Genomic DNA, 13,495 nt, shown 5'->3' on the forward strand with positions numbered 1-13,495 from the left:
ATTCCTAGTTACCACCAGATCGGGTTTACAACAGGAGATCCAGTTCACCTGAGTTCGGAGAGCGACGAGGAGTCAACTTCGTCAGTAAAGAAGGAACCAAAGTCAACCTCAGAAACAGAGGAGGAAAGCGTTGAAGGTATGGCCAACGCATGCGACGACGATCCGGAGATCGGCTGGCTCACTGCCCATTTAGATGGCGAGCCCGCCCAGGCTATCGTCTCCAACCAGCGCCAGAGGGCGATCGACATCAAAACTAATGTGCTGGGTATTCTACCAAATTTCTCGGGTCGGAGGAATGAATGTCCATATGAATTTCTCAATGAGTTCAGTAAGCTTTGCAGTATTCAGAAGAGGCCCAACGATGCAACAGAGGAGGATTACCGACTACGCGCGATCCCGTTTGCGCTGAAGGGAGAGGCTAACACGTGGTTATTAAGGTTGCCTCCCGACTCGATCCATACGTGGAAGGATTTCAAGTTGGAATTCCTGGATTACTTTTTCCCTTCTAACAAAACAAATGCTCTTAAGAAGGAGATCCAGGAATGCAAGCAAGAATATGATGAATCGTTGAGCCAATACTGGTCCAGATTTAAGGGGCTGCTCGATGCTTGCCCAAACCACAGGATGATGGAAGCCGAAACCTACTATCTATTCTATGAAGGGGCAAAACCTGAGTCCAAAGATCTGATGAATACCGCTAGTGGAGGAAATTTCACCAAGAGGAAGGTGAGCGAGGCCCGAGAGATACTGGGGAGATTAATTGATGCAAAAAAGGCATACGATTCACAGTGCAAAATGAAGAAATGGTGGATGCCCGAGTGGATGCAAGGATGGATGTTAGAATGGAGCAGCTGGAGAAGACTATTCTAACCGCCCTGGGGAAGAACGACTCACCGGGTCCAACAGAAAAAGAAAAACAAGCACTGGGTCCAGAGGATGGTTACAATTATTGCGGATCTCAAGGAGGGATGGATTGTCCAGCCCATATAAATGTTGTAGGAAATTGGAACCAAAATAATCAAGGCAGCAATTGGAACCAGTGGAGAATCAAAGACGCTCCATGGAGGGACAATCCATGCTTCAGGTGGTCCGATGGGAATCAAAACCTCAACTCCAGATTACTAACTCAGAAGGAAACCAAGGGAACCAACCCAACTGGTCCGGAAGGAATCAAGAGGGACAGAGCAACTGGAATCAAGGAGCACAAGGTAATTGGAGTCAGGGAGGTCAAGGAAATCAACCCAGCTGGAACAATAGGAATCAAAATAACCAGGGAAGCTCATATGTACCCCCACACCAGAGGAACAACAACTATCAGGGACCAGGGAATCAGTAAAACAATAACCAAGGAGGTCAAGGAAACTTTCGCCCGCATCAAGGGGGTGGACCAAATCATGGTCAAGGGCCAAGTGGCAGTCAGCCGAACTCCCGGACCCAGAGGAATCTGGATGATATGGTCCATGACCTAGTGAGTTCTCAACAACACATGCAAAACAACTTGCTGGCAAATAATGACGTGGTCCACAAGCTCCAGGATGCTCAGCAGGAACACAAGGCCGCGATGGATCTGATGTCGAAGCATTTATCTCAGATCGCAACGTCCCTGAGCGACATGCGAGGAAATGAAGGGAGGATTCCAGCCTCAGTAAAGCCACCAGAAAGGGCAAATATCAGCCAAGTTACCCTGAGATCCGGGAAAGCATATGAAGGACCCAAGCTGAAGGTAAATGATGAAATGCCAGTGCCGATGAGCGAAGATGTTATCCACCCGGTCCAGCAAAAAGAGGAAGTTAGGGCAGAGGACAATATCCAAGCCGGTGACTTGGGAGGATCGTTACCTCGGATGGCTGACCCATTTTTCTTAGACCCGGAGCCTGAGGTAGAAACTGAAAAAGTGAAGGGAGAGGCGGAAGAGCCCTCTAAGGAAGATCCGACCAACGCAACAAAGAGGATTAAACCTTTTCCCTACCGAGGGGATGCCAAGAAGAAAAAGGACAACCCCGTAGATTTCATGGAGATTTTTGGAAAGCTGGAGATCAATCTCCCGTTCCTGGAGGCTATGAAGCTGCCCCCGTTCAGCAAATTCATTAAGGAGTTCATTGCGGGCAAGGCAAAATCCGATGGAAAGATCGTGATCGGGGAGAATGTATCTGCAGTAATTCAAAAGAGGATAATGCCGTCGAAGCAAACTGACCCAGGTATGTTTACCTTACCTATCACTATAGGAGGTGTCAGAGTCGAGCATGCTATGTGTGATCTAGGTGCATCTATTAATGTGTTACCGCTTTCCATATATAAAAAACTGGTAGGAGCAAGAATGACTGATACGAAAGTGGTGATCCAGTTAGCTGATAGATCATGCATTAGCCCTGAAGGAGTGTTAGAAAATGTGATAGTAAAAGTTCATGATTTCCTATACCCTGCTGATTTCCATGTGATAAAGATGAGTGAAAACGAAACTGCTGAGTCTAGTGGCGTTCTTTTAGGAAGACCATTTTTGAGGACCGCTAAGACTATAATTGATGTTTTTGATTTTGACCATGCTTTTCAGGTTTGTTCCCTAGTTTTTCGTATGTAAATTTGAGTGTATCCAACTGATCAGGAAGAGATTCCCGACCCAGCTGAGTCGTTGGTACGATAACCGGGACCTGGCTTCAAACAAATTTCCTCAACCCACTTCTACTGATTAGTATAGCGGAGGTAAGGGTCGAATCCCACGAGGATGGACACGTTTAGATAACTGTGGTGACTTTCCTGGGTGTTTGGTTAGCTACCACGCTTGGGTTGAGATTTTACCTAGACAGGAAATAAGGTAGTACTCTACTGACTAGTAGGCGGAAAAATAACAGACATGTGGGAGTGTTCGTGAAAATAAGGGACAAGGTGCATCAGAGACATATGGAAAGTAGATAGTTACTAAAAGAGGAAAGTTAGACAACAAGGTGTATCTGATGGCTGGGGGCTTTCTGACAAGTCTGGATAGTACCTCTGAAAAGTAGGGAACAAAAGTAAAAAGTAACTTAAAAGCAAAAGAGGTCCAAATTAAAGTTGATTTTGACGTTTTCTTCCTCACCAAGTATTGACAAAAATCATATGAACACAGACACCATAACTAAACTTCAGATTCATGAATTCAAACTCAAGATCCATCGATTAAAATGCTTAAACTCAAATTAAACGGTAAAACTGTAACTTTACTTCTACTGACTGACATGCAAGGTGGTAATCACGGCGCAGAAAGGAAACTCATGCATGAAAACTTGACTAAACATAGCTACAACTTTTGAATCAACAACTCCCGATAAGAAAGCACTCAGAAATTAAATGCAATAACTAAATCTAACTTTCCTAGGCAGAATGAAGCAAACTCAAACCAAAGTGACATGCGAAATAGAAACTTCATAACGTAAATGTTGGAAAATAACAAGGTACTTCAAAAGAGCAACAACGATGAGTGTTTGCAAATAACTAGCGACGAACAAAAGTAAACTTTAAACTAAGAAAACGATTAAGATTGTTTGTGCCACTTCGGGCGATGATACTACTACACTGCTACGATAATTGGCTGGAACAATGGATGATGACTTTTTCGGCAGACTCTTGGACGTCAAGTGACCATGGCTATGGTGAGGAACGAGAGGTAAGATAATGCTGAAGGATCGATCTTCTAGAGAGAATTCTACTAAGTGTGATTGTCTAACTACGAACTGAACTCTTAGGAGGCGTCTATCCGAACCCTTTCTCTCTCTCCAAGTGGCTTCTTTTATAGGGAGGCTTGCCCTTGCTTTTAGGGTAGACTTCTCCCGCGTTTTGACCTTTTTTCCCTTGTCAATGATCATCCCAGCTATCCTCCTTCTCCATCTCGAGCCTTTTCTCCGGCATGCATCCTGATCAGTATCGCACCATTCTGGCGCCCTTTTCACTTGCGTCACCCGAATCGTCTCCTGCGACTTGGATCCTTTAATCCCGCACACTTAAGCAACTGTTTTGCAGATAATACATGCATTTCACGACATACTGACCAGTAACCAAGGCTTAGAATACGACTTATCAATTACAATGAGGATAAATTCACTTTTAGCATTGATGAAGCTATGAGAAAACTTGTTGATGTCATTAACCCCCTGGTCCAGGAGTTTCTTGAGACCGAACTATTGCAGGAACAGGCTGATACCTCGGAGATGACAGAATCTATGAGAAAAGAAGTTGCAGGATGGTGAGAAGCAGTTATTAAACAAGGGCTATCTGATGAAGAAATCACAAAGGCAATAATGGACTTCTGTGGCGATGCAGGATCCCCTGGGTCCAAGGGATCAGTCCAACTGGCCAGTGTGGAAAAGTTGCCAGAGTTGGATGAGCTGGTCAAGAAAGGAATGGAGAAGAATCCGTTGCCACCTGAAGTGACCCCTCCAAAGAAAGAGTTGAAGAATCTTCCTCCGGGTCTGAAGTATGCCTACCTAGGCGAAGGCGAATCTCTGCCCCTCATAATCAACAGCCTTCCGATCCAGGAGCAGGAAGTCAAGCTATTGGAAGTGATGGGAGGAACCAGCAAAAGCAATAGGGTGGACTCTATCTGACCTAGTAGGGATCAGCCCCGACCTATGTATGCACCACATCCGTTTGGAGAAGGGAGCCAAGGCACACCGGGATCTCCAGAGGAAACTCAACCCCAACATGAGAGAGAAAGTCTTAAAGGAAGTATTGAAGCTGCTTGGCCCTGGGAATCATATACTCCATTCCCGATAGTGAGTGGGTGAGTCCTGTCCACATGGTGCCGAAGAAATCAGGAATACAAGTAGTCAAGAATGACCGCAACGAGCTTGTGCCCACAAGGTTAGTCACGGGGTGGAGAATGTGCATAGACCACCGGAAACTCAATGCAGCCACACGCTTGAGGATCATTTTCCGCTACCCTTCATCGACCAAATGCTTTGGAAAGGTTGGCGGAAAGCAATACTTCGCTTTCTAGATGGCTACGGTGGATACTTCCAAATCTATGTCAATCCGGAGGATCAGGAGAAGACCACATTTACCTGCCCCTTTGGAACATACGCCTACCGAAGAATGCCTTTTGGTCTGTGCAACGCACCTGGGACATTTCAGCGATGCATGATGAGCATTTTCTCGGATCTACTGGAGGATTGCATAGAAATTTTTATGGATAATTTCACCGTATATGGAGACTCTTTCGAGACTTTCCTGGGGCACCTAGATATTGTTTTGGAGAGATGCAGGAAGAAGAATCTGGTGCTGAACTATGAGAAATGCCACTTCATGGTCAAGGAAGGGATAGTATTGGGACATGTTGTATCTGAGAGGGGCATCGAGGTAGATCAAGCAAAGGTGGAGGTAATCTCTAAGCTTCCACACCCAACGAATCAGAAGAAAATTCGAGGATTCTTGGGGCATGCAGGGTTCTACCGAAGGTTCATTAAGGACTTCGCAAAAATCGCCCAGCCCCTGACAAGACTTCTCCAGAATGATGTGGAGTTTGAGTTTGATGATAAGTGTAAAAAAGCCTTCCAGCTACTCAAGGATCGTCTGGTCACAGCTCCGATAATCCGCTCGCCCAACTGGGATTACCCCTTCGAGGTAATGTGCGACGCAAGTGACTTTGCAATAGGAGCAGTGTTGGGCCAGAGGATCGAAGGAAAAAGTTATGTCATATTTTATGCCTCGAAGACGCTCAACCAGGCCCAGAAGAACTATGACACCACCGAGAAGGAGATGCTGGCTGTGGTGTACTCATTTGAAAAATTTCGACCATATCTACTGGGGTCGAGGGCAATAGTGTTCACTGACCATGCAACCATTAAATATCTCCTAGCCAAGAAGGAATCTAAGCCAAGGCTAATCCGATGGGTGCTGCTATTGCAAGAGTTCGACTGGGAAGTCAGAGATAAGAGAGGGAACCGAGAATAGAGTGGCTGACCATTTAAGCAGGATTACTGAAGAACGCAAAACAACTAGTGTGTGGGTAGTCACTGTGTGCACAGAAAGAAAATAACAGGTTTCCTAGGTCCAACAAATCCGCTAGATCACACGGTCTAGGAACTCACTGGTCGTCGGAAAATCCTGGTCGTCGGACACTCATAGAACTTCTTCAAAAACCCTCAACCACTTTACTAAACCTAGCACAGGGAAGTAGGGATCGATCCCACGAGATGGATGCGTAATAATCATGCTCAAGGATTTGGGAATTGTTTTTGGGTTGGGGCCGCTGCCACGCATTTTTTTGGGTTGAGGAAATTAAACTTAAACTTGGGATTTTAAACTGCTACGCTAACAGCTAGATCTAGGCGAAACAACGAAAGCATGCACGTAAACTAGAACCGAACAATCACTAGATCTGAGAAACTATTCTAATTACCTAGATCTGGGAAATAAACTGACGTTGGGGACCATAACTGAAAAAGCAGATTACGAATGAAAAGCTAGAAAAACAACTAACTAAGGTACTAACTAACAACGACATCATCTTCTTCAACCAATTTGCATAAAAACTCAGAAGAAAACAACATGAGCGAAATCGGAACAGAGCAGACTGGATTTAAACAATTTTAATGAAAAACAACTAAGAACTAAACAGATCTACGGATGCTAGACGAAGCAAAACAGAAAGCAAACAGAAAACTCAAAATCCATGCATAACTCGACTTCCCCTGTTCAGATCCAACCTCGGACGCTAAATCCACTCCGGATCCAAGCATCCGACACAAACTCCAACCAAAAGAAACATTTCAAAACTTCAGATTCAACCAACAACTTCCGATCAACAACAACACCGCAGATCTACAGCCATATTCCCAGATCGAGCACCAAAGTAACAAAAACAGAGATCAACATGCAACTTGCCGAAATAAAAACTCTTAACAGCAGGATCAACGTAGATCAACACGAAATAACACAAATATAACGGAAACTAAGAAATGCATAGATAATCAGTAACATCAACAGCCAAATCGACTTCCAAAAGTGAAGTTCGAGCGAAATAGAGTGCAAAAGAACTGAAAGTAAATAGATTGTATCTTCGCCCTCACGCGGATGGTGTTACGACGGAATTTCTCTGAAGAAGTTGACCCCTTGAAACCTAAAACTACCCCAGAACTCCCATTTCCCAAGTGTGTGTTGTGTGTGAGCTAAGAGTGAACGAAAAAAAAGTCTTGCCTTGTGTGTTGCATGCTCCTCTATTTATAGGCGTTAGAAGTGGGGCCAGCGAGGTATAGATAGACTTTGTTGCCCTCAGCTATTGACTCCCTTCGTCTAGCTTACTTTTCCTTAGATTCTGCTCACTTCTACTTCATTTCTTCGCTAGATCAACGTTTCCTTCAAAGCATCTCCTGGATCTAGCGATTCTGCCGCACACCTGGCTTATAAACCGTGTTAGACCCAGCAAAATGTAATGCTTTTCACTATATAACCGACTCATGAAATTAGCCTTATCAATTACCCAAGGAGAAGATGAGGAAGCCGTACCCGATGCTTTTCCCGAAGAGCACTTGTATTACTTAAGGTGATCCGCTAGACCGATTAGATGGGTAGCAGTGTTAGCATTAATCAGCCCGAGGAGTCGTAGAAACGGAAAGGCAAGCCGGATGACGAGCCTTGGTTCGCGGACTCGGCGAATTATTTAGTTACTGGAGAACTACCTCGCCGCACAAGAAATCACTAGGGCCCAGAGGATGAAAATTAAAAGTGATTCCAAGTACTACTTTTGGGATGACCCATACCTCTGGAAGATGGGTTCAGATCAAGTAATAAGAAGGTGTATTCCAGTGTGGGAGCAAAGAGACGTACTGAACCATTGCCATGCACTAGCGTGTGGTGGCCATTTCGGCCCAAGGAAAACTGCAAGGAAAGTTCTGGATAGCGAGAAGTTCTACTGGCCTTCGCTGAATAGAGATACTTATGAGTTTTGCCAAAATTGCAATAGGTGCCAACTGACCGGAGGGATTTCTATGAGAGATGAGATGCCACAAACTCCGATAATAGTCTGCGAGATCTTTGATGTTTGGGGCATGAACTTCATGGGCCCATTTCCGTCCTCATATGGAAATGCGTATATATTGGTTGCTGTGGATTACGTGTCTAAATGGATAGAGGCCAAGGCTACAAGTTCAAGCGACGCGAAGGAAGTTTCAAAGTTCCTAAAGGCCAATATATTCAACCGATATGGCGTGCCCCGAGCGATCATCTCAGACCAAGGGACTCACTTCTGTAATAGGACGATTGAAGCACTGATGAGAAAATATGGAGTCCACCATCGGTTATCTACTCCGTATCATCCCCAGTCAAATGGGCAGGCTGAAATCTCAAATCGAGAGATCAAGGGCATCCTAGAGAAGACGGTGAATACCTCAAGGAAGGACTGGTGCAAGCGTCTGGGTGATGCCCTCTGGGCCTATAGAACCGCTTACAAGACACCAATAGGAATGTCACCCTACAGATTGGTATTTGGAAAAATGTGCCACCTGCCCGTGGAGATAGATCACAAAGCGTATTGGGCAGTCAAGGAAATGAATATGAAGGCTCATGCCTGTGAGAAAGAGAGGAAGATGCAACTGCAGGAGCTAGAGGAATTGAGGCTGGAGTCATATGATTCAGCCATGTGGTATAAGGAAAGGACCAAACTCTGGCACGACAAAAACCTTCGGGTCAAGGAGCTGCAGGTCGGGCAGAAAGTACTCATTTTTTCAGTCAAAGCTCAAGCTCATGCCTGGAAAGCTGAAATCCAAGTGGATAGAACCTTACACAATTGTTGGCATTCAACCGCATGGAGCAGTGGGAAATTCGAGGGAGTCAATGCTAACTCGTTCCTTTCCTTGTTAATGGTCATAGAGTGAAAGTGTTTAGGGATAACTCGGAGTTGTGTGAAGTGGAAGAAATTCCACTCCACACACCTTCCACTATTGCCTAGTAAGCAATGTTTAAATATTCTTCGGGAATTACTGGGTCAGGTAGATAGGGTAAAATTTTCGATCAGTTGACTGGACCAGTTAATTCCCAAGAATATTTAAACATTTAGGTGTAAATAACATGAATAAGTTTTTTTTTTATGAAAATACAAAAACATATATATATATATATATACACTTCTAGAACCCAAAAAGATTTTTAAAATTCTGGGCGTCTGTGGAAATGCACAAATTTGAAAAGCTTATCTTCTTGACCCAGACGTTCAGAAAATTTCATTTTTTTTACTAAGTGTTTAAGATTACCCGGTCAGAGGGAAGTGAGAAAAATCAGGGGGAAGTTTGAATTTTGAAATTCAAAAAGCTGGCGAGGCGTACGGTTGCTTGCGTCAGAGACGCGACCGTTCGCCTGCAGCCAATCATGATATTCCTTTTCTTATTTTTATTTTATTTTCATTCTTTTCCTTTTATTTCTTTTATTTTCATTTTATTTTCTTTTTCCTAAAATAACTTCCCTAAAAACTAATTAACTTCCCTCACCTAAAATTATTTTCTCATAACTCCTAATTCCCAAACTTTTCTTTCTCTCTCTGCAGATCCGAGAACCATCAAACCCACCACCATTAACCACCACTGTAAAACACCGTCGTAGACGAAGATGCAGAGAAATCCGGCGTCACGCACAACCCGCGGGAAGAACCCGCCGAAGGAAAAAACCAAAATGAAAGCAACAGAGGCGGCGAGTTCGACTCCCGCGGCCGAAAAAACACCCACGCCGCCACCAGAAGAAAACCCCACTCTGCCAGAAGTTCCACCGCAGCCCATACCGACCGAAGTGCAACCAAAGACCAGCAGCGGACAAGAAAAGCCCGCTGAGGCAAAATCCGACGAAGCAGAACCGGACCCCGAGGAAATCATACAAAAATTCATGAGGAAGTACGGAAAGGGGCCGAAGGCGAGCAAATTCTTTGCCCAAATGTCGGAGGCATGCCGGAAACAAGAAGAGGTAATTCCTGCCCTAACCCCACTTACAATTCCACCAAGACCCCAAACCTTAATCGAAACACCCACTGCACAAGCCTTACCCACACACCCAGAAAACCCCCAAATTTTACCCGAAACCCTAACCCAAGAGACGAACCCCCCCCCACACTATTCCTCAAACAGAAACTGAGCCCCATGCCGAACCCTCTGTAAATATAGAAAAAACTGATGCAGATGAGGGTGATAGGATAGATACGGAGGAATCAGAGAGAGAGGAGGGAGGGGGTAGTCTAGATGAGCAAGAAGAAACACCGGATGTAGAGGCCGCTGGGTCAGGGGACGAAAGGGAAAAAGAGGAGGGTATAGATGGTGGGGAGAATGATGGAGCAGAGGAAGTAAATCAAGAAGAAACTGGGGATGTGGAAGAGACTGAAGAACAGGGTGTGGAGGAAACTGTGGATGGTGGGAAGGGTAGTGAGGGCAGCGTGGGGGAAGAAGTGAAGCAGTTGATGACAAAGAGGCTGAGAAGGAAGGCGAGAGTGTTGATGAGGAAGTTGTTGAGAAAGAGACAGGGAGGAAGAAATTGCTGATAAGGAGGATGTTGAGAAGGAAGAGGAAAGAGACGGCGATGGGCAAGATGCCGAAAAAGTGTGTGAAGAGATAGAGACTGACATCGTCGTGGTAGACGATATAACTACCGATGACCAAGGGACCCCAACTGATGAGAGGCTGACGAGAAGGCAATCCCGTCGTAATAGGAAGCAAGAGGATGAGGCAGAGGCAGGCAGGCCTAAGTGCCTGAGGCTGGAGGACACAGAGGTGGCAGGGGATGATATCCCCCTGGTCCATGAGACTGTGGCAGCCGAGAAGGAAATCTCTCCAGAGGCTATGGAGACGAGATACGAGGCGGAAAGGAAAAGGAAGGGCAAGCATACTGCTAAGCCCCAACAGAAGAAATCTCGCCCCGCGAACACCACTATGGTGATTAGCGAGCCAGAGGCGATCCGTGTGCCGTTTGCCCTTCCAACTGAAGAAGAGGAGGCTGAGATACCAGCCGTGGAGGATAGCCCTTTCGAAACAATGGAGGTCCTTATGACCAAGAGGTTGTTGGAAGCCATGGTCCAGTTTGAGGACCCAAAGCTGCAGAAGGCATGTGATGGCCGAGCCACGAATGGGATGTCGGCGAAATCCGGAAAGAAACTGTGCCTCTCGGACCTGGAGGATCTTGGAGTGGAGAAGAAGTTCATCTCCTACTTCAAAAGCATAGGGTTTGAGTGGCTTCTCAACCACAGCAACGCGGAGGTACCAGTGGCTCTGGCGAAAGAGTTCTTCACGTCCTTCAAGTCAAACAATCTACAGATCTCGATGCAGACACAATCTCTTTCAAGGCTGTTCAACGAGGAGATGGAGATAAGTATAAGGGAGTGGTCGTTGAGACTGGGGCTACTGACACCCGAGGAGGAGGAAGAAGGAGCGTGGAACGAGAGAGAGATCGGCGCACCCAAGTATACAGCAGGCTTCGATGCTGAGGAGGCTTGGAGGATGGTTGCCCACAAGAAAGTGGCCAAGTTCAAGACAAGCACATCGAAGGGGATACACATCACTGAACCAGTACTCCGATTGGCACAAGTATATATCGGGTACAATCTCTTGGGTCAAGTGGGTGCAACCCTCACTACTCCAGAGCTGTATTTCATGTGGTGCATGCTGAACAACGTGAAGGTCCACCTCGGGTACTGGACTGCCTATGCATGCCAGATAAGGCTAATTTCATGCATCGGTTATATGGTGAAAAACACTATATTTTACTGGGTCTAACACAGTTTTTAATCAGGTGTGTAACAGAATCGCTAGATCCAGGAGATGCTTGGAGGAAACGGACTAGCGAAGGAATGAAGGAAAAATGAGCAGAATTGAAGGAAAAGGAGGCTAGAAGAAAGGGAGTCAATAGCTGAGGGCAACAAAGTCTATCTATACCTCGCTGGGCCCCACTTCAACGCCTATAAATAGAGGAGCATGCAACACACAACATATACAATCTTTTTCGCTCTTAGCTCACACACAACACACACACTTGGGAAATGGGAGTTCTGGGGTAATTTAGGGTTTTAAGGGGTCTCATCTTCAGAGGAAGTCCGTCGTAACACCGTCCGCGTGAGGGCGAAGATACAATCTATTTACTTTCGGTTCTTTTGCACTTTATTTCGTTCGAACTTCACTTTTGGAAGTCGATTTGGTTGTTGATGTTACTGATTATCTACACATTCCTTTAGTTTCTGTTGTATTTGTGTTATCTCGTGTTGATCTACGTTGATCCTGTTGTTTGGAGTTTTATTTCGTCAAGTTGCATGTTAATCTCTGTTTTTGTCACTTTGGTGCTTGATCTGGGGAATTTGGCCGTAGATTTGTGGTGTTGTTGTTGATCGGAGGTTATTTGGTGATTTTGTAGTTATGGAATGTTTTTGGCCGGAGTTTGTGTCGGATGCTTGGATTCGGAGTGGATTTAGCATCCGAGGTTGGATCTGAACAGGGGATTTCAAGTTGTGCATGGATTTTTGAGTTTTCTATTTTCGTTCTGTTTTACTTCGTCTAGTAGCCATAGATCTGTTTAGTTCTTAATTGTTCTTCGTTAAATTGCTTAATTCTAGTCTGCTCTGTTTTTCCGATTACGCTCATACCTGTTTCTTCTGAGTTTTTGTGCAATTGGTTGGAGAAGATGATGTCGCTGTTAGTTAGTACTTTAGTTAGTTGTTTTTCTAGCTTTTCGTCCGTACTCTGCTTTTTCAGTCATGGTCCCCACCGTCAGTTTATTTCCCAGGTCTAGGTAATTTAGAATAGTTTCTTAGATCTAGTGGTTTTCTCGATTCAATTTACGTGCATGATTTCTGTTTTTCCTAGATCTAGCTGTTAGCGTAGCAGATCTCAATTACAAGTTTAGTCTAATTTCCTCAACCCAAAAAAAAATGCGTGGCAGCAGCCAACTCAAAAATAATTTCCAAATCCTTGAGCATGTTCATTACGCATTCATCTCTGTGGGATCGATCCCTACTTCCCTGTGCTAAGTTTTAGTATAAGTGGTTGAGGGTTTTGAAGAAGTGCTATGTGTGTCTGACGACCGAGATTTTCCAACGACCAATGAGTTCCTAGACCTTGTGATCTAGTGGATTTGCTGGACCTAGGAAACTTGTTATTCTTATCTGTGCACACTCTGACAACCCGAAGAATTCTTCAATGCCAGAGAGTCAGAACTCACTCCGACCGCCATCTCTACACGTGCAACTTGCTGGGAGCATACCTCCAGAGGAATGTGTCAATGAAGATAGCCAACTCAGTCACCAACCTACCAATGTGTAGCGACCCAGGATACTTCGATCTCCCGTTCTTCTTCAACAAGGGATTGGCGATAATGAAGGATGGCGTGCTGAGATTTTACGAAGTAGGGAAAGCTGATGGAGTGAAGATAAAGACCGAGAAGGCGGATGAAGAAGGTGATGAGAAAGTGGCAAGTGAAGGGTAGCAGACATGGATGGAAGAAACGATGTTGAAGCTGTGAGCAAATACGGTGCAGCAACAGGAGATCTTGCTGTAGCTGCACCAGG

General features: G+C 45.1%; 1 protein-coding gene across 1 annotated transcript; it reads left to right on the forward strand.

Moving 5' to 3' along the window:
* Nucleotides 1–1,486: 1,486 nt before the first annotated feature.
* Nucleotides 1,487–4,220, forward strand: LOC125221235. The gene is made up of 3 exons (XM_048123360.1): nucleotides 1,487–2,198; nucleotides 2,310–2,476; nucleotides 4,134–4,220. The coding sequence occupies exons 1-3, from the start codon at nucleotides 1,487–1,489 to the stop codon at nucleotides 4,218–4,220; spliced, it is 966 nt and encodes a 321-aa protein (XP_047979317.1).
* The last annotated feature ends 9,275 nt before the right edge of the window (nucleotides 4,221–13,495 follow it).

Source organism: Salvia hispanica, chromosome 4 (genome assembly GCF_023119035.1).
Source record: "Salvia hispanica cultivar TCC Black 2014 chromosome 4, UniMelb_Shisp_WGS_1.0, whole genome shotgun sequence".
In the NCBI taxonomy this organism is placed as follows: domain Eukaryota; kingdom Viridiplantae; phylum Streptophyta; class Magnoliopsida; order Lamiales; family Lamiaceae; genus Salvia; species Salvia hispanica.